Raw genomic sequence first — 25,231 nt, forward strand, 5'->3', positions numbered from 1 at the left:
TTTACTTTGATTTAACATATTTTTTTCTACCAAAAGAGCACTTTTCAATATCCCTTTAACATTTTCCAATTGGCCAATCCCACAAAGCAGCGTGAATTTACGGTCTGGTGCTCTAGCACTTTTTAAATTTACTTGGCACAGCATTTTTCAAAACCAGTACAATGATTTTGCCAGAACCATGAAGTTATTTTAAAACACTATGGCCACATGCCACCCACGGCTACTTATGTGAAGCAATAGGCTGTGTGCCCTTACAGTGAATCATTTGCTTGCAATACCACACAAGTCTCTCTCCCCGTCTGTAGTACACAGTGTTTTCTGCAGCAGGTTTATATTTGACTCTAGGGATCAGTATAAATATGTAAGTCGGTTTGCTCTGCAGCAGGTTTAAATTTGTCTCTAGGGATCAGTATAAATATGTAAGTCAGTTTGCTCTGCAGCAGATTTAAATTTGTCTCTAGGGATCAGTATAAATATGTAAGTCGGTTTGCTCTGCAGCAGGTTTATATTTGACTCTAGGGATCAGTATAAATATGTAAGTCGGTTTGCTCTGCAGCAGGTTTAAATTTGTCTCTAGGGATCAGTATAAATATGTAAGTCGGTTTGCTCTGCAGCAGGTTTATATTTGACTCTAGGAATCAGTATAAATATGTAAGTCGGTTTGCTCTGCAGCAGGTTTAAATTTGTCTCTAGGGATCAGTATAAATATGTAAGTCGGTTTGCTCTGAAGCAGGTTTATATTTGACTCTAGGGATCAGTATAAATATGTAAGTCGGTTTGCTCTGCAGCAGGTTTATATTTGTCTCTAGGGATCAGTATAAATATGTAAGGCAGTAGCATTTGTACAAGCATAAGAAATGATAAAGACAATTGATTAACATGGCTAATCTGAAGTATAAAGGGATATAAAACCCAAATATTTTCTTTTGTGATTCAGACAGAGCATTCCATGTTTAAAAAGTATATATACACAATATATATATATATATATATATATATATATATATATATATATATATATATATTTATATATATATATATATTTATCTTTGTTTCAATTCACTGAAAATCAACAGTCTGGTTAAGGAAAAATAATCCTGTGTGGACCCATTGTCAAAATGCTAATCATACCTGCTACATAGATATTCTACTATGGATTTAAAGGGATACACTACTCATAAATTCACATATGAAAACCCAGTAACATTTTAACGTTTGATATTTTTTCTGACGTAATTAAAGGACCACTACACACCGTAGAATAGCATAAGTAAATGTATAATAAAAGGGCAATGCAGTAGCACCTTATTTTAATTTCAATTGACTAGTAGATTTATTTCTGACAATTTTGTTCTATTTCCCTCCCACTGCATCATGCGACAGCCATCAGCCAATCACAAAATGCATATATGTATATTCTGAGTTCTTGCACATGCTCAGTAGGATCTGGTGACTCAGAAAGTGTGCAAATATAAAGATTTTGCACATTTTGATAATGGAAGTGAATTGTAAAGTTGTTTAAAATTGTGTGTTCTATTTGAAGCATTAAAGTTTAATTTTTACTTCATTGTCCCTTAAAGTACATGAGGGTTAAATTTAAACTAATTCACAAGTATTGGTTCTCTACTTCTGAATTAAAACCTAAAATGTCACCTTTTAGAGGCAACAAAGAAAGAAATTGTGAAAAGCTGTCCCTTTAAGATAAGACACATACTTGCTGTTTGAGGATATCATTCTGAAGCATAAGCTCTTGCTGCTTGGATGCATCTGTGTTCTCTGTAAAGGCTGTGAATGAGGGAGATCTAGGACCTGTTTCTTGCCTATTCAAAGCTTCTTCAAGAGCCTGTAGGGGGAGCAAAATGTTTTAGTCATGACACAAACTACCAAATGAACTGTATCAACTCATGTAGATTATAAAAAGCTATTCAATTCCTCATTTTTGTGTAAAAGTGTACTTTGTCCCACACTCCCTAGAGAGGCTGAAATGCAAATTATGTAACCTGAAAATGTTGCAGACAATTGTTATAGATAAATTGCGGTATTTTTAAACCTAAGATACAGATTTTCTACCTCTCTAGGGAGCATAGGCCAAAGTACAATTTTACATGAAAACAATAGGAGTTTGTTAAACACAGTACAAATGCATAATTGACAAATGTATAATAAAAATACAATGGCACTTGCCTTGAATTTCAAATTAGTGGGGGTTTTCTGGCAAATTTCAAAGCTATTTCCACCACCCCCTGTCATTTAGTTTAGTCTGTTTATATATCTGCATTTTTTTTTATTTTTTTTTTACCACAAGTCAGTATAATTTTGTACACATTCTCAAGTATTCAGCTCTGTTGAATCCACTGGCACTTTACAAAGCTATGTCTAATAAACAGTCACTGCACCAGATATTCATCTAATGCATACAATATATACAGATCCTAAATGCAAATATATTTGAGGGACATTAATCTTAAAATGTCATTCCATATAAAGGGCTAGATACAAGTGGAGCGCTAAATTATAGCACGTCCGTAAACAGGCAAATGTACCCGTTTGTGGGCGCGCGGTAATTAATCACCTATTACAAATGGCTGGTTATTGCTACCGCGAGCTCGCGGTAGCAAGTAGCACTTATAAAACTAACCAGGGATCAGATCTCTGGTTACATTTTATAAATGTGCCCCAAATGCCCCCAAAATACAGTGTAGTGTATTTTATTTAAAGATAGCAGCATCTTTATTTTTTAATAAAATAACTGCACTAGGCAGTATTTTGGGGGTAAAGTTGGCAGGTGTGGGTATTAGAAGGAAAAAAAGGCACTGAAAAGTGCCTTTACATTGTGGTCTAGGGGACTATGTGGTGACAGTAAACATATGTATATGCTTATATAAAGATTTATTTATGTGTTTATATGTGTAAATAGGAGCCTATGGAAGTGTGCTCTGGTATGACACAGTGGAGCGCAAATATCGCTTTCTTAATCTGGCCCAAAATGTTCATAGGGGCAGGAAACCCCATTTTTTTTTCTTTTGTTATTCAGATAGAGCATAGAGTTTTAAACAACTTTCCAGTCTACTTTTATTATGAAATTTGCTTCAGTCTCTTGATATCCTTTGTTGAAGGAGCAGCAATGCACTGCTTGGAACTAGCTGAAACCATCAGGTGACCCAATTACAGGAGCAATATATGTGCAGTCACCAAACGGCAGCTAGCTCCCAGGACTGCATTGCTGCTATTGAACCTACTTAGGTATGCTTTTCAACTATGGATACCAAGAGAAAGAAGCAAATTATATAAAGAAATAAATTGGATAATTGTTTAAAATTGTATAATCTGAATCATGAATGTTCAATTTTGACTTTACTGCCCCTTTAATTATGTGTAGTAAAACAGCTTTGCAATATACTTCCATTATTAAATATGGAGTTTAGCGTCCCAAATTATGTCACCAGGTTACACTTTATGTCACCAGGTTACACTTTATGTCACCATGTCACATTTTATGTCACCATGTCACATTTTATGTCACCATGTCACATTTTATGTCACCAGGTTGCATTTTATGTCACCATGTCGCATTTTATGTCACCAGGATGCATTTTATGTCACCATGTTACACTTTATGTCACCATGTTGCATTTTATGTCACCATGTTGCACTTTATGTCACCATGTTGCACTTTATGTCACCAGGTTACATTTTATGTCACCAGGTTACATTTTATGTCACCAGGTTACATTTTATGTCACCAGGTTACATTTTATATGTCACCATGTTACACTTTATGTCACCATGTTACACTTTATGTCACCATGTTACATTTTATGTCACCATGTTACATTTTATGTCACCAGGTTACATTTTATATGTCACCATGTTACACTTTATGTCACCATGTTACACTTTATGTCACCATGTTACATTTTATGTCACCAGGTTACATTTTATGTCACCAGGTTACACTTTATGTCACCATGTTACATTTTATGTCACCATGTTACACTTTATGTCACCAGGTTACACTTTATGTCACCAGGTTACACTTTATGTCACCATGTTACATTTTATGTCACCATGTTACACTTTATGTCACCAGGTTACATTTTATGTCACCATGTTACACTTTATGTCACCAGGTTACATTTTATGTCACCAGGTTACACCTTATGTCACCATGTTACACTTTATGTCACCAGGTTACATTTTATGTCACCATGTTACACTTTATGTCACCAGGTTACATTTTATGTCATCAGGTTACACTTTATGTCACCAGGTTACATTTTATGTCACCAGGTTACATTTTATGTCACCAGGTTACATTTTATGTCACCAGGTTACACTTTATCTCACCATGTTACACTTTATGTCACCAGGTTACATTTTATGTCACCAGGTTACACTTTATGTCACCAGGTTACACTGTATGTCACCATGTTACACTTTATGTCACCAGGTTACATTTTATGTCACCAGGTTACATTTTATGTCACCAGGTTACACTTTATTTAAACATAGTCCGCGTTTTGCCAACCATTGCATGCAATGCTCATTTGTGTCAATTTTAGGTAACAGTCTGCTCAGATTCCATGTTTCATCTGCTGCGCACTTAGTACCTGTCCTACATCAACTATTTGTGTTTGTCCTTTTAGTCTACCTGCCATTGCATAAAATACTTTACCTGGCACCAGTTCATTGGCTGGACATTCCAATACCTGCCCCCAGCGCTGCAACCGCCGATGGGAACCTATACATGGTCCCCCCGGCATGATCTCTTCTCCTTCCCTCCCCATGGTACCTTCCAACCATGCATTGGCATTTGGGACGCTAGGGATTCCCTTCTCCTTCCCTCCCTTTGGTACCTTTCAAACTTGCGCTGGAATTTGGGACGCTAAACTCCACATTTGCCCTTCCATTATTTATTTTGAGCACATTTTATGCAATTTAACTTGTGGCTTTTCTCCTCTTCTCAGAGAGGCTGCAGTAGGTCATGTAGGATGTAGAATTCTGATCCTGCAACAGGATACCCAGTAATGGCTTGCTCAATGCTATTTAATATTTGCCACAGCAAAGACAACAAGCCATACTCAAGAGGGTTTTCCTCTACTTCAAATGACAGTTACAAATGCTTTTAAAACATTTATCTTAAATGTAGATTTTTTGCATTGCTGCACTTAAAGGGACAGTAAAGAAGTTTTTTCTTTCATGATTCATATAGAGAAAACAATTTTAAAGAAATTCCAAATTTCCTATTATTATCTATTTTGCTTCCTTCTCTTAGTATCTTTTTTTTTTATATTATCTTTTTATTAAGTTTTCAAATAAACAGGAGGTATAACCACTTAAATTATATAGGTTCACATATGACAATTAGGCGTTGCTTATCTTTTTGCTGAAAATAACAGCGATGCATATGGGTGAGACAATAACGAGGCATACATGTGCAGCCACCAATCAGCAGCGTATGAGCCCATCTATATATGCTTTTCAACAGAGGATACCAAGAGAACAAAACAAATTGGATAATGGAAATAAATTGGAAAGCTGTTGAAAATATATATATATATATATATATATATGAGAAAAAGATGTGATACCCGCGCTGTATTAGTTCTATTAAGTGACGTATAAATATAAATGTATGTATAAATACATAAATAAATAAATCCCGTATAATATAACGGAAATAAATACAAATATATATGCGTAGTAGCACAAGTCCACAGATATATTTAAATGTTCAGAAAGGCTGCTGAAAAAGGATTTGTGGAGACTCCCAGCTTGTCTCCACGGCTAGAAAGAAAATCAGGTAAAAAGAGTTTATATTCTGCGCCTTTCTTCTGCGGAGTATAAAGTTGTGGGGCAAAAAACAGCCCCTATAACTAAGCACTTACTTCAGGCAACCTCAATCCGTATGAGGTAAATGATCACCAGAGTATAGATGTTGTTCCAGGATCAATGTAGGTTGTCATCCGTAAGCTGATTCACTGATGTAAAAGAAACAATATATCCAATGTGCTGTGAAAAACCGGGTTGAGTGCAGAATCTTCGCCACCCAGTCAGATGTCTCCAATGATATGTGAAAAGGAAACAGACAAAAGTGCCCAACAATAGTGAAGTACGCCTTTATTAATTAAAACATATACACATATATAAGCCTCAGATGTCAGCCCACTCACACTAAGCGACCTCAATCAATATGAGGTAAGTTAAAAACCAATAATAGGAGAACATCAAGTGGCGAATCAAATAATGCACCAGCCCAGCGAATAAATAAAAATCACTCAGTTGGTACCGTACTGCGTCCCTGACGCGTTTCGAAGTTGCCCTGGTACCGTACTGCGTCCCTGACGCGTTTCGAAGTTGCCTTCTTCCTCAGAGGGATAGAAGTACGGAGATATCTCCGTACTTCTATCCCTCTGAGGAAGAAGGCAACTTCGAAACGCGTCAGGGACGCAGTACGGTACCAACTGAGTGATTTTTATTTATTCGCTGGGCTGGTGCATTATTTGATTCGCCACTTGATGTTCTCCTATTATTGGTTTTTAACTTACCTCATATTGATTGAGGTCGCTTAGTGTGAGTGGGCTGACATCTGAGGCTTATATATGTGTATATGTTTTAATTAATAAAGGCGTACTTCACTATTGTTGGGCACTTTTGTCTGTTTCCTTTTCACATATCATTGGAGACATCTGACTGGGTGGCGAAGATTCTGCACTCAACCCGGTTTTTCACAGCACATTGGATATATTGTTTCTTTTACATCAGTGAATCAGCTTACGGATGACAACCTACATTGATCCTGGAACAACATCTATACTCTGGTGATCATTTACCTCATACGGATTGAGGTTGCCTGAAGTAAGTGCTTAGTTATAGGGGCTGTTTTTTGCCCCACAACTTTATACTCCGCAGAAGAAAGGCGCAGAATATAAACTCTTTTTACCTGATATATATATATATATATATATATATATATATAAAATAAATATATATATATATGCACCTTTAAAGGGACAGTCAAGTCCAAAAAAAAATCATGATTCAAATAGGGCATGTAATTTTAAACAACTTTCCAATTTACTTTTATCAACAATTTTGCTTTTTTTCTCTTGGTATTCTTAGTTGAAAGCTAAACCTAGGAGGTTCATATGCTAATTTCTTAGAGCTTGAAGGCCACCTCTAAGCTGAATGCATTTAGACCACTAGAGGGCGTTAGTTCATGTGTTTCATAAAAATAACATTGAGTTCATGCACGTGAATTTAAAGAGGAGTGAGCACCGATTGGCTAAAATGCAAGTCTGTCAAAAGAACTGACATAAGGGGGCAGTCTGCAGAGGCATAGGTACAAGGTCATTACAGAGGTAAAATGTGCATTATTATAACTGCGTTGGTTATGCAAAACTGGGGAATGGGTAATTAAGGGATTATCTGTCTTTTTAAACAACAAAAATTCTGGTGTTGACTGACCCTTTAATTCCATTTATTCTATAGTAAGCAAGAGGATACACAGTATTTTGTCCCTTTTGGGAAGCCGCCATTTCTAGCACAGACACCTGCTGGGAAGTTGCCATTATGACACAATACACCCACAGTACCTTATTCAGCCGGCTGATTTCTCGTTCCTGGTAATCCCTCTGTTTCCTGATTGAGTTAAGCTGCTCATATAGATATTTATTGTTCTGCTTTAGCTCCTTCATATCATACTCAAGTTTCTGGATTTGTGACTGTGGAATAAGAGATCATTTTATTAACAAGTGCCATAAGCCTTATAACCAGACAGGTAAATGTATATTCACTGTACCCCAATAAAGTGCTACAATAATTATAGAATAGAAATGTTCAATCTTCTAGTTTATTTTTGAATTTAGCAGGAAGTGCAACAGAGCCATAAGGCCTTCTCATTGGCTGATAAGGAGAATACCCCCTGCTTTACTGGTTAAAAGTGACGCCTCACAAGCATAAATTTTTTTCTAGTACAGGAACATCCATTTTCCCAAAACAACTGTAACACATTTTAAAAATGCCGTCTTTTTGTGGCACCAAAGAAAATAATTACTTTTGTTTACAGTTATTGAGGAATGAGTGCCGCAATTTAAAAAGTAGAATCAAAAGAAGTTAAAGGGCCATTACAGTCGAAAAATGATGTCACATTTGAATATTACATTTATAGAACACAGTTGTAGACTAGAAATACTGTGTTCTATAAATGTAATATTAGAATTTGAATGCAACATTCAAATTTGAAATAGTATTTCTAGTGTACAACTGTTGAATAAATGTAATATTCGATTTTAAAAGTGACATTCGAAAACTGTAAATAACATTCGATAATAGAATTTTTAAGAATATTATGTAAATCGAATTTCTACAATAACATTCATTCTAACATTCGAATTTGAATATAAACACATTCGCCCATCCATAGCTGTAATCCAGTATAGAATATTATATTAAAGACTATCAACCCTGCAGACCCTTGTGTTTAATCCCTGCAATAGATTTTTTTTTTTACTTTATCCAGATCATGGTTTAGTTTAACTGCCCTCATTTCACTTAGTCTACTAATCTGCTCACCTCTTTTTCTTCAATTTTATCTCGTGCCAGAAGAAGCTTTCTGTCATAATCTCGTTGTCTCCGATCTTTGTCAGCTTCGTGCTCGCTTTCAGTTTTAAGCGCCTGAGAGAGTTTCTGACGCAGAGAGGTTATCTGTGTGAAATTGTGAGTGGGGGAAGAGTTCAGCTGTTGTTATAGAGTAAAAGTATTACCTCACTTTTATTTATATAGTTTCTAATGTATTTATTGGTAAAACTCTAAAACACATTCACTACATTTTAAAAGAGCATAAAAGTGAGAAAAAAAATGTCCTTAGGTGTTAGAGTATGTTATATGAAAGCAATAGTGAAATAATGCTTAAAGGGACACTAAACCAATTTTTTTTCTTTCATGATTCAGATAGAGCATGCAATTTTAAGCAACTTTCTAATTTTACTCCTATTATCAATTTGTCTTCATTCTCTTGCTATCTTTATTTGAAAAAGCAGAAATGTATGGTTAGGAGCTGGCCCATTTTTGGTTCAGCACCTGTGTAGCGCTTGCTGATTGGTGGCTACGTTTAGCCACCAATCAGCAAGCGCTACCTAGGGCTGAACCAAAAATGGGCCGGCTCTTAAGCTTACATTCCTGCTTTTTCAAATAAAGATAGCAAGAGAATGAAGACAAATTGATAATAGGAGTCAAATTAGAAAGTTGCTTAAAATTGCATGCTCTATCTGAATCATGAAATATTTTTTTTTTTGGCTTAGTATCCTTTTAAGTGTTCAATCCCCACACAGTTAGGGCTGCAATGTACTAGATGAACAGTGACGGTTCAAGAACTTAATATTTGGAGGCTAACAAAGGTGGTTAAGACACAGTACACATAATACATGGAGCCCTTTTAGCTACACATGCGTTTGGAGGTACATAGCACCCCTCAGCACCCCCATAGAACTGCCACTCCTGGTCAGCCAATAACCAAGAGGCATATGTGTGTGTCTACCTCCCAATAATGCATTGCATCTTTTGAACTTATCGTGGTATAATTTTAAACAAAGGCTACCAAAAGAACAAAGTAAATATTGTAAAAAAGATAAATTGTAAAGTCTCATAAAACTGCATGCTCTGTCTAAACCATTAAAGTTTTAGTTTGACTTTCATGCCTCTTCAAAATTAAAAAAACAGCCATGATTCAGACACACCATGTCATTTTAAACAACTTTCCAGTTTACTTGTATTATCTAAGATGCTTTGTACTCTTGGTATCCTTTATTGAAAAGCATACCTAGGTAGGCTCTGAAGCAGCAATGCACTACTGGGAGCTAGCTGCTGATTGGTGGCTGCACATATTTGCCTCTTGCCACTGGCTCACCCGATATGTTCAGCTAGTTCTCAGCAGCGTATTGCTGCTCCTTTAAGAAAGGATACCAAGAGAATGAAGCAAATTTGACAAAAGAAGTAAATTGGAAAGTTGCTTAAAATTGTTTGCTCTATATGAATTACAAACTGAAAGATTGATTTCAGTTTTTTTTGTCCCTTTGCTTAGAACGATTATACAAATATAACAGCAATTAAGTTACATTTAACAATTGTTGTATTTTGTCTTATCTTTTTATAGAATACAATGCTGGTAATGGGAACAATAAATGTGTTTTTGTTTCTTTTTAACATAACAAGGAACAGGTAACAAAATGTACAGAAATAATGTAAAAAGATAGCTGCTGTTTTTCTCCTGATCCCAATAAATAAGTACATAAGTGTTCAAGCAGTTACTGTAAATTGTCTGTATAATAAACTAAATAAATACCTTTTCTTCATACTGCAGTTTCATGGAGCGGAATTGCTGATCCCACTGCTTATTCACGTCCAAAAGCTGCAAGAGACACCAGCTTAAGTGTAAGGAGCTATAGTAACAGGGCACTTGCTACGGCTGAGCTAGATGTGGTTTATCTCATTTCCCTTATAGAACTTAAAGGGACATGAATGCCCAAATTTTTCTTTAATGATTCTGATATACAATACAATTTTAAAACTTTCTAATTTACTTCTAATCAAATGTCCTCTTGTTCGCTTGGTATCTTTTGTTGAAAAGCAGGGATGCCATGAAGTGCTCCACACACCAACATAGGTATCTCTTTAACAAAAAATGCCATGGGAACAAAGCAAATTCGATAAAAGAAGTAAATTGTATGTTCTGTCTGAATCATAAAAGAACATTTTTGGAATTTTATGTCCCTTTAACCTCAGTTTCACAAAATCTCCAAATCCTCCAACGTTTCCATTAGACAACATCTACACTGAGACAAATGCTCCAACTTTTCCATTAGACAACATCTACACTGAGACAAATGCTCCAACTTTTCCATTAGACAACATCTACACTGAGACAAATGCTCCAACGTTTCCATTAGACAACATCTACACTGAGACAAATGCTCCAACGTTTCCATTAGACAACATCTGCACTGAGACAAATGCTCCAACGTTTCCATTAGACAACATCTACACTGAGACAAATGCTCCAACGTTTCCATTAGACAACATCTACACTGAGACAAATGCTCCAACGTTTCCATTAGACAACATCTACACTGAGACAAATGCTCCAACGTTTCCATTAGACAACATCTGCACTGAGACAAATGCTCCAACGTTTCCATTAGACAACATCTACACTGAGACAAATGCTCCAACGTTTCCATTAGACAACATCTACACTGAGACAAATGCTCCAACTTTTCCATTAGACAACATCTACACTGAGACAAATGCTCCAACGTTTCCATTAGACAACATCTACACTGAGACAAATGCTCCAACGTTTCCATTAGACAACATCTACACTGAGACAAATGCTCCAACGTTTCCATTAGACAACATCTACACTGAGACAAATGCTCCAACGTTTCCATTAGACAACATCTACACTGAGACAAATGCTTCAACGTTTCCATTAGACAACATCTACACTGAGACAAATGCTTCAACGTTTCCATTAGACAACATCTACACTGAGACAAATGCTCCAACGTTTCCATTAGACAACATCTACACTGAGACAAATGCTCCAACGTTTCCATTAGACAACATCTACACTGAGACAAATGCTCCAACGTTTCCATTAGACAACATCTACACTGAGACAAATGCTCCAACGTTTCCATTAGACGACATCTACACTGAGACAAATGCTACAACGTTTCCATTAGACAACATCTACACTGAGACGAATGCTACAAGTGCAGAGCCCTCAATGCCTGATGCTATCTTATTGCCATTTATCTCACTTACCTCAGCCCTCTGGTGTTCCAGAACTTTCACTTTCTTCAGCAATGCGGCACTTGGGTCTTTAGACGTTTGCTTCTCTAGCATCTTAACATATGGAATATGAAAGGAACAAGAAGACTGTGGTTTAACATGGTTAAGGGGGAGGGGCCTAAGGAATCCTAAAAAAGCAGGTTTACTCTTTCCCAGCATGCATTATGACCATGCATTTATTCAGCAATAGGACATACTAAAGTTTCAGGGAAAGTAGCCATAATACCAGCTCCAAGCTATGCATACAGAAGCCAGGACGTCAGGATCTCTCTACTTAAACATAAATGTGTTACGTCCAGTTAGTTTGAAATTTCATTAAAGGGACATTGTTCACTAGATTTTTTTCTTTGCATGAATGTTTTGTAGATGATCCATTTATAGAGCCCATCTGGAAGTGTTTTTATAAAATAGTTTTGGCTATTTTTTAATAACATTGTGCTGATTTTCAGACTCCTAACCAAGCCCCAAAGTGTCAGATGTATACACGCGTTTTTAGATTCCTGCTGGCTCCTGTTTGTGTAATTTGTCTTTTCATATGCAGGGAAGGCGGGAGTGTCTGCTGTTTCTGTTTCCCCAGCCTCTTTCACTGGGTGACCCAGCCTAACCTAATCAACAGAGCTAAACTGGAAGCTTCTAAGTAAGTTTTTAAAAGGTTTTACACTGGATTTTTAGATCAGTATCTGTGAATATTATTCTTTATAGTAGTGTCTATTACATGCAGTTATAAATTGGTGTATACTGTCCTACTAAACTCAACTAAGAAGTGTTATTAAACCAAAAATTGAATTCCCTGCAAAATGTTTAATTATGAATAGTAAAACAACTACGTAACATATTTTCATTATTTATTTGTATTACTTTTGCTGTAAGCTATCTCTTAATGTGTTTTATTCCACAACCCTAGTCTGGTTGGACAGTATACTGCAACATTGCAAATTTTATCCCTGCAACATGCTACACAGTGATCTCACAATCAGTGCAGGAGCTCATTCAGACCTCTCCTTAAAGGGATAGTAAACCCCAAAATTTTATTTTAGGATTCAGATAGAGCATACAATCTTAAACAACTTTCCAATTTACTTCTAATATCAAATTTTCTTCATTCTCTTGTTATCCATTGCTGAAGGGACAGCATTGCACTACTGACAGGAAGCTGAAAATATCTATTTAGCCAATAACAAGAGACAAATGTGTGCAGGCACCAATTAGCAGCAGCTTCCACTAGTGTATGATATGTGTGTATTCATTTTTCAACAAGGGATACTAAGAGAACGAAGCACATTTGAAAATAGAAGTGAATTTAAAAGTGTCTTAAAATTACATCCTCTATGTGAATCATGCAAGTTTCTCTTTCCTATCCCTTAAATGGGCACAAGCAAAGGAGATATTATAAGCAAATTTATCAAACAAAACACTTTTCAAATATTTATTTGTATGCAGATCATTTGCAACACTGTACTCTAAAATGCTGATTTGCACTGTACAAAATAACTTTAAAGGGCCATTAAAGGGACAGTAAACAAATTGAGATGTTTATATAAAATGCTCAGTTATGTGTACTTAAAACACGTTTGCAATATAGTTTCATTATTTATTTTCTTTCTTGTCGGTGGACTAAAGCCCAGATTGGCTACAGGGTACGTTGTTGGTCCTTATGGGGTTAATTTGTTTTAAAAGCATTAAGACTTGGCTAAAATGTTATTCTATAGCAAAACAACAGAAATGTCTTGTAATTTAAAGGTGTTTACTGTCCCTTTTAAATACAGTAGAATAGTATAAGTGCATAATAAATAGACAATGCAATAGTAGTTTGTTCTGACAAGTTTCAAAATTTACTTCCATTTGCAGGCCCCCTGTAGCATGTGACATCCATCAGTCAGTCACAGACACATATGTATACACTGTGCACTCTTGCACATGCTCAGTAGGAGCTGGCGCCTCAAAGTGCAAAGTGCTTTACTGCCTCTCTAGGGTGCAGAGGACAAAGCACATTTTTTAAAAGCAGAAAGTGCTTATTGTCCTTTTCAGTCACATGTGGAAATGTAATACAATTCTCGCCCATCTGTAGCCTTTTTTACCCTTTGGTATAGACAGCACCCTCAAAACACATGGCCATAAAAAAACAAAATGTTCTGTATCCTGGACATCTCACAGAATAAACTATTAAAAGCTGATAAATTATGTACCTGCTGTTGTGCTCCATGTTCCACCTTCACTTGCTGTTGTCCGGTATTTTCCACCTTCACTTGCTGTTGTCTGGTATTTTCCACCTTCATTTGCTGTTGTCCGGTATTTTCAACTAGATTTTCTGCTAAAGGGAGATCAGTTCCACTTCCCACTTGAACTCCTTTTCCTACCTCCCCAGTACTCTGCATAATTAGTTTTCTGAGCTCCAGATTTTCATTTCTACAGGTGTGAGCAAGACAAGAACCATTACGGGGGTGCTCACAGGGAATAAAAAAAGCGCAGATTCTCTAGTTTAGGTACTGCAGAACAGCCATCACAACATAAAAATGAGTTTCATGCTCACAAAATATTTATTTATAATATTTAAACAGCATCACAGAAGTATGGGGTAAGTGATAACAGAATTTATGTTTACCTGATAAATTACTTTCTCCAACGGTGTGTCCGGTCCACGGCGTCATCCTTACTTGTGGGATATTCTCTTCCCCAACAGGAAATGGCAAAGAGCCCAGCAAAGCTGGTCACATGATCCCTCCTAGGCTCCGCCTACCCCAGTCATTCGACCGACGTTAAGGAGGAATATTTGCATAGGAGAAACCATATGGTACCGTGGTGACTGTAGTTAAAGAAAATAAATTATCAGACCTGATTAAAAAAACCAGGGCGGGCCGTGGACCGGACACACCGTTGGAGAAAGTAATTTATCAGGTAAACATAAATTCTGTTTTCTCCAACATAGGTGTGTCCGGTCCACGGCGTCATCCTTACTTGTGGGAACCAATACCAAAGCTTTAGGACACGGATGAAGGGTGGGAGCAAATCAGGTCACCTAAATGGAAGGCACCACGGCTTGCAAAACCTTTCTCCCAAAAATAGCCTCAGAAGAAGCAAAAGTATCAAACTTGTAAAATTTGGTAAAAGTGTGCAGTGAAGACCAAGTCGCTGCCCTACATATCTGATCAACAGAAGCCTCGTTCTTGAAGGCCCATGTGGAAGCCACAGCCCTAGTGGAATGAGCTGTGATTCTTTCGGGAGGCTGCCGTCCGGCAGTCTCGTAAGCCAATCTGATGATGCTTTTAATCCAAAAAGAGAGAGAGGTAGAAGTTGCTTTTTGACCTCTCCTTTTACCGGAATAAACAACAAACAAGGAAGATGTTTGTCTAAAATCCTTTGTAGCATCTAAATAGAATTTTAGAGCGCGAACAACATCCAAATTGTGCAACAAACGTTCCTTCTTCGAAACTGGTTTCGGACACAGAGAAGGTACGATAATCTCCTGGTTAATGTTTTTGTTAGAAACAACTTTTGGAAGAAAACCAGGTTTAGTACGTAAAACCACCTTATCTGCATGGAACACCAGATAAGGAGGAGAACACTGCAGAGCAGATAATTCTGAAACTCTTCTAGCAGAAGAAATTGCAACTAAAAACAAAACTTTCCAAGATAATAACTTAATATCAACGGAATGCAAGGGTTCAAACGGAACCCCCTGAAGAACTGAAAGAACTAAATTGAGACTCCAAGGAGGAGTCAAAGGTTTGTAAACAGGCTTAATTCTAACCAGAGCCTGAACAAAAGCTTGAACATCTGGCACAGCGGCCAGCTTTTTGTGAAGTAACACAGACAAGGCAGAAATCTGTCCCTTCAGGGAACTTGCAGATAAACCTTTTTCCAATCCTTCTTGAAGGAAGGATAGAATCCTAGGAATCTTAACCTTGTCCCAAGGGAATCCTTTAGATTCACACCAACAGATATATTTTTTCCAAATTTTGTGGTAAATCTTTCTAGTTACAGGCTTTCTGGCCTGAACAAGAGTATCGATAACAGGATCTGAGAACCCTCGCTTCGATAAGATCAAGCGTTCAATCTCCAAGCAGTCAGCTGGAGTGAAACCAGATTCGGATGTTCGAACGGACCCTGAACAAGAAGGTCTCGTCTCAAAGGTAGCTTCCAAGGTGGAGCCGATGACATATTCACCAGATCTGCATACCAAGTCCTGCGTGGCCACGCAGGAGCTATCAAGATCACCGACGCCCTCTCCTGATTGATCCTGGCTACCAGCCTGGGGATGAGAGGAAACGGCGGGAACACATAAGCTAGTTTGAAGGTCCAAGGTGCTACTAGTGCATCCACTAGAGCCGCCTTGGGATCCCTGGATCTGGACCCGTAGCAAGGAACTTTGAAGTTCTGACGAGAGGCCATCAGATCCATGTCTGGAATGCCCCACAGCTGAGTGACTTGGGCAAAGATTTCCGGATGGAGTTCCCACTCCCCCGGATGCAATGTCTGACGACTCAGAAAATCCGCTTCCCAATTTTCCACTCCTGGGATGTGGATAGCAGACAGGTGGCAGGAGTGAAACTCCGCCCATAGAATGATTTTGGTCACTTCTTCCATCGCCAGGGAACTCCTTGTTCCCCCCTGATGGTTGATGTACGCAACAGTTGTCATGTTGTCTGATTGAAACCGTATGAACTTGGCCCTTGCTAGCTGAGGCCAAGCCTTGAGAGCATTGAATATCGCTCTCAGTTCCAGAATATTTATCGGTAGAAGAGATTCTTCCCGAGACCAAAGACCCTGAGCTTTCAGGGATCCCCAGACCGCGCCCCAGCCCATCAGACTGGCGTCGGTCGTGACAATGACCCACTCTGGTCTGCGGAATGTCATCCCTCGTGACAGGTTGTCCAGGGACAGCCACCAACGGAGTGAGTCTCTGGTCCTCTGATTTACTTGTATCTTCGGAGATAAGTCTGTATAGTCCCCATTCCACTGACTGAGCATGCACAGTTGTAATGGTCTTAGATGAATGCGTGCAAAAGGAACTATGTCCATTGCCGCTACCATCAACCCGATCACTTCCATGCACTGAGCTATGGAAGGAAGAGGAACGGAATGAAGTATCCGACAAGAGTCTAGAAGTTTTGTTTTTCTGGCCTCTGTCAGAAAAATCCTCATTTCTAAGGAGTCTATTATGGTTCCCAAGAAGGGAACCCTTGTTGACGGAGATAGAGAACTCTTTTCCACGTTCACTTTCCATCCGTGAGATCTGAGAAAGGCCAGGACAATGTCCGTGTGAGCCTTTGCTTGAGGAAGGGACGACGCTTGAATCAGAATGTCGTCCAAGTAAGGTACTACAGCAATGCCCCTTGGTCTTAGCACAGCTAGAAGGGACCCTAGTACCTTTGTGAAAATCCTTGGAGCAGTGGCTAATCCGAAAGGAAGCGCCACGAACTGGTAATGTTTGTCCAGGAATGCGAACCTCAGGAACCGATGATGTTCCTTGTGGATAGGAATATGTAGATACGCATCCTTTAAATCCACCGTGGTCATGAATTGACCTTCCTGGATGGAAGGAAGAATTGTTCGAATGGTTTCCATCTTGAAAGATGGAACCTTGAGAAACTTGTTTAAGATCTTGAGATCTAAGATTGGTCTGAACGTTCCCTCTTTCTTGGGAACTATAAACAGATTGGAGTAGAACCCCATCCCTTGTTCTCTTAATGGAACAGGATGAATCACTCCCATTTTTAACAGGTCTTCTACACAATGTAAGAATGCCTGTCTTTTTATGTGGTCTGAAGACAACTGAGACCTGTGGAACCTCCCCCTTGGGGGAAGTCCCTTGAATTCCAGAAGATAACCTTGGGAGACTATTTCTAGCGCCCAAGGATCCAGAACATCTCTTGCCCAAGCCTGAGCGAAGAGAGAGAGTCTGCCCCCCACCAGATCCGGTCCCGGATCGGGGGCCAACATTTCATGCTGTCTTGGTAGCAGTGGCAGGTTTCTTGGCCTGCTTTCCCTTGTTCCAGCCTTGCATTGGTCTCCAAGCTGGCTTGGCTTGAGAAGAATTACCCTCTTGCTTAGAGGACGTAGCACTTTGGGCTGGTCCGTTTCTACGAAAGGGACGAAAATTAGGTTTATTTTTTGCCTTGAAAGGCCGATCCTGAGGAAGGGCGTGGCCCTTACCCCCAGTGATATCAGAGATAATCTCTTTCAAGTCAGGGCCAAACAGCGTTTTCCCCTTGAAAGGAATGTTAAGTAGCTTGTTCTTGGAAGACGCATCAGCCGACCAAGATTTCAACCAAAGCGCTCTGCGCGCCACAATAGCAAACCCAGAATTCTTAGCCGCTAACCTAGCCAATTGCAAGGTGGCGTCTAGGGTGAAAGAATTAGCCAATTTGAGAGCATTGATTCTGTCCATAATCTCCTCAAAAGGAGGAGAATCACTATCGACCGCCTTTATCAGCTCATCGAACCAGAAACATGCGGCTGTAGCGACAGGGACAATGCATGAAATTGGTTGTAGAAGGTAACCCTGCTGAACAAACATCTTTTTAAGCAAACCTTCTAATTTTTTATCCATAGGATCTTTGAAAGCACAACTATCCTCTATGGGTATAGTGGTGCGTTTGTTTAAAGTGGAAACCGCTCCCTCGACCTTGGGGACTGTCTGCCATAAGTCCTTTCTGGGGTCGACCATAGGAAACAATTTTTTAAATATGGGGGGAGGGACGAAAGGAATACCGGGCCTTTCCCATTCTTTATTAACAATGTCCGCCACCCGCTTGGGTATAGGAAAAGCTTCTGGGAGCCCCGGCACCTCTAGGAACTTGTCCATTTTACATAGTTTCTCTGGGATGACCAACTTGTCACAATCATCCAGAGTGGATAATACCTCCTTAAGCAGAATGCGGAGATGTTCCAACTTAAATTTAAATGCAATCACATCAGGTTCAGCTTGTTGAGAAATGTTCCCTGAATCAGTAATTTCTCCCTCAGACAAAACCTCCCTGGCCCCATCAGACTGGGTTAGGGGCCCTTCAGAAATATTATTATCAGCGTCGTCATGCTCTTCAGTATCTAAAACAGAGCAGTCGCGCTTACGCTGATAAGTGTTCATTTTGGCTAAAATGTTTTTGACAGAATTGGCCATTACAGCCGTTAATTGTTGCATAGTAAGGAGTATTGGCGCGCTAGATGTACTAGGGGCCTCCTGAGTGGGCAAGACTCGTGTAGACGAAGGAGGGAATGATGCAGTACCATGCTTACTTCCCTCACTTGAGGAATCATCTTGGGCATCATTGTCATTGTCACATTTATTTAAATGAATAGGAATTCTGGCTTCCCCACATTCAGAACACAGTCTATCTGGTACTTCAGACATGTTAAACAGGCATAAACTTGATAACAAAGTACAAAAAACGTTTTAAAATAAAACCGTTACTGTCACTTTAAATTTTAAACTGAACACACTTTATTACTGCAATTGCGAAAAAACATGAAGGAATTGTTCAAAATTCACCAAATTTTCACCACAGTGTCTTAAAGCCTTAAAAGTATTGCACACCAAATTTGGAAGCTTTAACCCTTAAAATAACGGAACCGGAGCCGTTTTGAACTTTAACCCCTTTACAGTCCCTGGTATCTGCTTTGCTGAGACCCAACCAAGCCCCAAGGGGAATACGATACCAAATGACGCCTTCAGAAAGTCTTTTCTAAGTATCAGAGCTCCTCTCACATGCGACTGCATGCCATGCCTCTCAAAAACAAGTGCGCAACACCGGCGCGAAAATGAGGCTCTGCCTATGCTTTGGGAAAGCCCCTAAAGAATAAGGTGTCTAAAACAGTGCCTGCCGATATTATTATATCAAAATACCCAGATAAAATGATTCCTCAAGGCTAAATATGTGTTAATAATCAATCGATTTAGCCCAGAAAAAGTCTACAGTCTTAATAAGCCCTTTTTGAAGCCCTTATTTACGATCGTAATAAACATGGCTTACCGGATCCCATAGGGAAAATGACAGCTTCCAGCATTACATCGTCTTGTTAGAATGTGTCATACCTCAAGCAGCAAGAGACTGCTCACTGTTCCCCCAACTGAAGTTAATTGCTCTCAACAGTCCTGTGTGGAACAGCCATGGATTTTAGTGACGGTTGCTAAAATCATTTTCCTCATACAAACAGAAATCTTCATCTCTTTTCTGTTTCTGAGTAAATAGTACATACCAGCACTATTTCAAAATAACAAACTCTTGATTGAATAATAAAAACTACAGTTAAACACTAAAAAACTCTAAGCCATCTCCGTGGAGATGTTGCCTGTACAACGGCAAAGAGAATGACTGGGGTAGGCGGAGCCTAGGAGGGATCATGTGACCAGCTTTGCTGGGCTCTTTGCCATTTCCTGTTGGGGAAGAGAATATCCCACAAGTAAGGATGACGCCGTGGACCGGACACACCTATGTTGGAGAAATAAAGGCTAATAATTGTACAATATCTCCTGCAAAACAAGAATAGTTCGTTTTTAAAATGCATTTCTGGTAATGCAATTCTGCCTGGAGAGGCTTAGAATTGTGTCTAATCAGCCTTATGCACCATGCATGAGAATACAGCGCCGAATGTGCAAAATCAGCCTTATGCACCAGGGCCTCCATTACATATGCAGCATCGCCCAAAATCCTCCAGCGCCAGATTTTATGCAATTTTGGTATTACATATACGGCGAAGCATACAAGTTACGCGCGTATATTTCACCCTTCGGACGTATTTTTTTTACCCATAGACTAACATAGAACAGCCACGCAATTTGGTATCCAATATACAGCATAAAGACTTACGCGCTCAGAATTCAGAGAATCTACTCCATTCTTATCTCACCACAAATTGCAGGCGCAGTAACCCTTGCACTGACTAAAAAAGCAACGTAACTCCCTGAAGGCCTAACAAACGCATGCGCAATCACATACATATCAGCCGCAAATCTCAAACAGTTAAACCTCTTCTAAGCATTTATTATTCCTGCCCCTGCAAGTGTGTCAAACCAATCACAAACAGCACAACCTCTCACCTGCAGCCTTAAAACACATGGGTTTATATATGAATTTTGAATAGCGTAATTACGTGTCGCATTTATATTTGAAATTGTGGTTAATTTTTAAAGAGTTTTAGCCTAATTTGCATAAAACTACTCTTTGACACTTTCCGTGGACAAAATACTGGCGTATGTTACTTACGACGACTGAAATGTGTATTTGCGCACATTTCTGAAGATCGCCAGTTTATGTAATACCCCTATGTGCGAGGTGAAATTACGGCCGGCGCAGGTTCCCACGCTTGCGCCGAAACCTGCGCCATATATGTGATCGCACCCCAGGCATGAGAATACAGCGCCAACTGTAAGCTTATGAGCAGGCCCATTTTGGTTCAGAACCCTGGATAGCGCTTGACAATTGGTGGGTATATTTAACCACCAATCAGCAAGCTGTACCCAGGTTCTGAACCAAAGATGGGCCAGCTCGTAAGCTTACATTCCTGTTTTTTCAAATAAAGATACCAAGAGAATGAAGAAAAATTGGTAATAGGAATAAATTAAAAAGTTGCTTAAAATTGCATGCTCTATCTGAATCATGAAAGAATATTTTGGGATTAGTATCACTTTAATATGCACATGTCATTGATCTCAAGCTACTTGCATTTTAATACTAATGGGCATTTGAAACTGACAGGCTGTATTTTCACACTGAAAAATGACTGCACGTATCTGAAAACGAGATTAAAAGGATGCGACCTGAAATTTAAAAGCCTGTCAAGAAGAAACAAGTAAATGTCAAAACAAATGTACAATGAGTTGTTACGCTTGGTTAATGTTACAACCTCTAACGACATTTACTAAAACTAAGATACATTTATATGAGCTGGTTAAATCAGTATCAGACTCTTAAAGGGACATTAAACCCAAAAAAATGATTTCATGATTCAGATAGAAAATACAATTTTAAACAACATTCCAATTTACTTCTATTATCTAATTTTCTTCATTCTTTAGATATCTTTTATTAAAGAAATAGCAATGCACATGGGTGAGCCAATCACATGAGGCAAATATGTACAGTCACCAATCAGAAGCTACTGAGCCTATCTAGATATGCTTTTCAGGAAAGAATATCAAGAGAATGAAGCAAATTAGTTAATAGAAGTAAATTAGAAAGTTGTTTAAAATGGTATTCTCCATCTGAACCATGAAAGAAATTTTTTGGGTTTAATGTCCCTTTAAACATTAAATTTGTCAACAGATAGGCATCATGTGACATTTAACATGCATTTTTTTTAATACTATTTTACAATAAAAAAACAAACCATATGTGGTGCAGGAGTCCAATCTTAACTGTAAAGGAACATTTAACCCCAATTTACTTTTATCATCAAATGTGCTTTGTTCTCTTGTTATTCTTAGTTGAAAGCTAAACCTAGGTAGGCTCATATGCTAATTTCTAAACCCTTGAAGGCCACCTCTCATCTGAATGCATTAGACAGTTTTTCACAGCTAGAGGGCGTTAGTTCATATAGATAACATTGTGCTCATGCATGTAAAGTTATTTAAGAGTCAGCACTAATTGCCTATAATGCAAGTCTGTCAAAAGATCTGAGATAAGGGGGCAGCCTGCAGAAGCGTAGATATAAGGTAATCACAGAGGTAAAAAGTATATTTCTATAACAATGTTGCTTGTGCAAAACTGGGGAATGGTAAATAAATGGATTACCTATCTTTTTAAACAATAACATTTTGGGTGTTTACTATCCCTTTAAATAGGATTTTTTTTTTATAAAATGTTTTTTCATGCAAAATCTATCTATCTAAAGATAGTCTCTATTGAAGATACATTATAATCTAAAGGTTACTCATCCTGAATAAGGATTAGGTTTTTAACTATATAGCAAGATGCTGTATTTTCATGGCTGTAATATTTCATTTTTTGGTAAATTAATTCCATGAATCCATTCACAATGTCACGCTCTCCCAGAGGTTTCTGTCAGATTATTTTGGGCAATTTTTCTTTCATGAAGATAGAACACACAGGTATTATTGGTTTTCTAGTTCTCAAAACTGAATTTGTGTCTGCAGAAATAAGCTCCTTCTTCACAGCAAAAATGTTATGAAACATACAGAGTTGACCAATAGACATTAAAGGGACATAATCATGAAAGAAAACTTTTGGGTTTCAGATAGAGTATATTGCTTCATTCTCTTAGTATCCTTTGTTGAAGGAGAACAATGCTCTACTGGAGCCTAGCTGAACACATAGGGTGAGACAGTGAAAAGTAGCTAGCTCACAGTAGTGCATTGCTTCTGAGCCTACCTATGTATGCTTCACAGCAATGGATACCAAGAGAACGAAGCAACTTAGATAAGAGAAGTAAATTGAAAAATTGCATGTTCTGCCTGAATCATGAAAGCTTTCAAAAATACTTTTCCAAGACGCAAAGCAAATTTGATGATAATTCTTTGTGGAAAGCTAAACCTATGTAGGCTCATATGGTAATTTCTAAGCCGTTGAGTTGCCTCTTATCTCAGTGCATTTTGACAGTTTTTCACAGTTAGACACTGCTAGTTCATGTGCGTCATATAGACGATATTGTGATCACTCCAGTGGAGTTATTTATCAGCACTGATTGGCTAAAATGCAAGTCTGTCAAACAAACTGAGAAAAGGGAGCAGTCTGCAGAGGCTTAGAAACAAAGTAATCACAGATGCAAAAAGTGTATTAATATAACCGTGTTGGTTATGCAAAACTTGGGAATGGGTAACAAAGGGATCATCTGTTCAAACAATAAAAAATCTGGTGTAGACTGTCTCTTTAATTTTGACTTTACTGCCCCTTTAATGCCATTGCTCCTTTACAAATCTATGTACACAGAATCAACCCATACTAAGTCTCAATAAGCTCACTATATAGAAGATTGTTTGGAGTGGAATAGCTCTGCACAGGGACATAAAGAGAGAGGAGGGAGGGGCAAGCATTAAAAACGAAGTATGTTATTGTTGTAGTTACATACAACTATTCTGCTTCCAATAAAGTACACCTGAAAAGTTGATCAAATATGAATGATTAAACGGGATATAGTTCACCTCCAAATAGTGTCATTAATTTCAATGATCTATCTATGCAAATCTAATGATATAACCAAATCAGTAATGGTCTGATATAACTGGAAAATAATATAAAAAATTATAAAAATAAAATAAAAAATGAAAACCATGATTTAAATTGATTGAAATCAATCTTACTGACTAGTGATTTAAATCAAATCCCCCCTGCACTGGAATGCAGTGAAAGACAGATTTTAACATGGCAGCACCCATGACTAGAGGAAGACTGGGAATAACCTAAATACTATGCTTATAAAATGTACTAAGTGTTTAATGCCCCTTTAAAGGAACATGAAAGTGCAAAAAGAATTCTCCAATGTGTTAGAGCATTTTATTATTACTTGCATTTTACAGTGTGTTTAAGGGGTTAAATACATAGTTAAAGTCACCTGGTGAGCCAATGACAAGAGACATATGTGCGTGCAGCCCCCAATATATATATATATATATATATATATTTTTTTTTTTATTTTTTTTTTAGATATATAGATATATCTAAATATTTATATCTATCCATCCATCTATATATATATATATATATATATTTTTTTTTTTAGATATATAGATATATCTAAATATTTCTATCTATCCATCCATCCATCTATCCATCCATCCATCCATCTATATATATATAAAGCAGCTATGTAGATGGAGGGCACTCACAGGACTTTATACAATAAGTATTCTTTATTAATATCAATTTCACATATTAAAGAATGTCGACGTTTCAGCCTATCCAGAGGCCTTCTTCAAGACAATTCATAATCTCAAATAGTGCGAACCGCACTGTCAAGTCGAACTCCCAATACAGGAAATATGATGATGAAGGGGGAAGATATCCCTGAAAAAGTACATCAATAAACAAGCTTTTGTTTTCACTTTGACTGAGAAGACCTGTGAGTGCATTTCATTTTGAGGATTATACTTTGCATTTGTGCACCCAGGCGGATGTCCCTAGGAGGGTAACACAGCTAGAAGGACGGGATATATATATATATATATATATATATATATATATATATATATATATATATATATATATATATATATACACACACACATATACATATACATACACACATATACATACATACTGTATATACATACATATATACACACACAGTGATCTGTTCTGATGGAATGGAGTAACTTTTTTTATACAATTTTTGCACAGCACCCTGGTAGTTGACCTTGGAATAGTGAGATGGTGAGTGCATTTGCCTAGACAGCGATATATATATATATATATATATATATATA

General features: G+C 37.9%; 1 protein-coding gene across 5 annotated transcripts in view; it reads right to left on the bottom strand.

The window, feature by feature from the left end:
* TNIP1 (TNFAIP3 interacting protein 1) overlaps positions 1 to 25,231 on the bottom strand; it is a 229,059-nt gene that overhangs the window by 33,501 nt on the left and 170,327 nt on the right. For all 5 annotated transcript variants that reach the window (XR_008402915.1, XM_053718676.1, XM_053718673.1 and 2 more), the window contains 6 exons: positions 14,040 to 14,259; positions 11,827 to 11,907; positions 10,343 to 10,408; positions 8,575 to 8,706; positions 7,596 to 7,724; positions 1,715 to 1,843 (listed from right to left, as the gene is read on the bottom strand). Coding sequence is in view for 4 of the 5 variants with exons in the window: in XM_053718676.1 (XP_053574651.1) it covers positions 1,715 to 1,843; positions 7,596 to 7,724; positions 8,575 to 8,706; positions 10,343 to 10,408; positions 11,827 to 11,907; positions 14,040 to 14,259 (757 nt within the window). In the remaining variant the exon portion in view is untranslated. The remainder of the gene's footprint in view (positions 1 to 1,714; positions 1,844 to 7,595; positions 7,725 to 8,574; positions 8,707 to 10,342; positions 10,409 to 11,826; positions 11,908 to 14,039; positions 14,260 to 25,231) is intronic.

This window comes from Bombina bombina, chromosome 6, assembly GCF_027579735.1.
Source record: "Bombina bombina isolate aBomBom1 chromosome 6, aBomBom1.pri, whole genome shotgun sequence".
NCBI classification, from domain to species: Eukaryota; Metazoa; Chordata; class Amphibia; order Anura; family Bombinatoridae; genus Bombina; species Bombina bombina.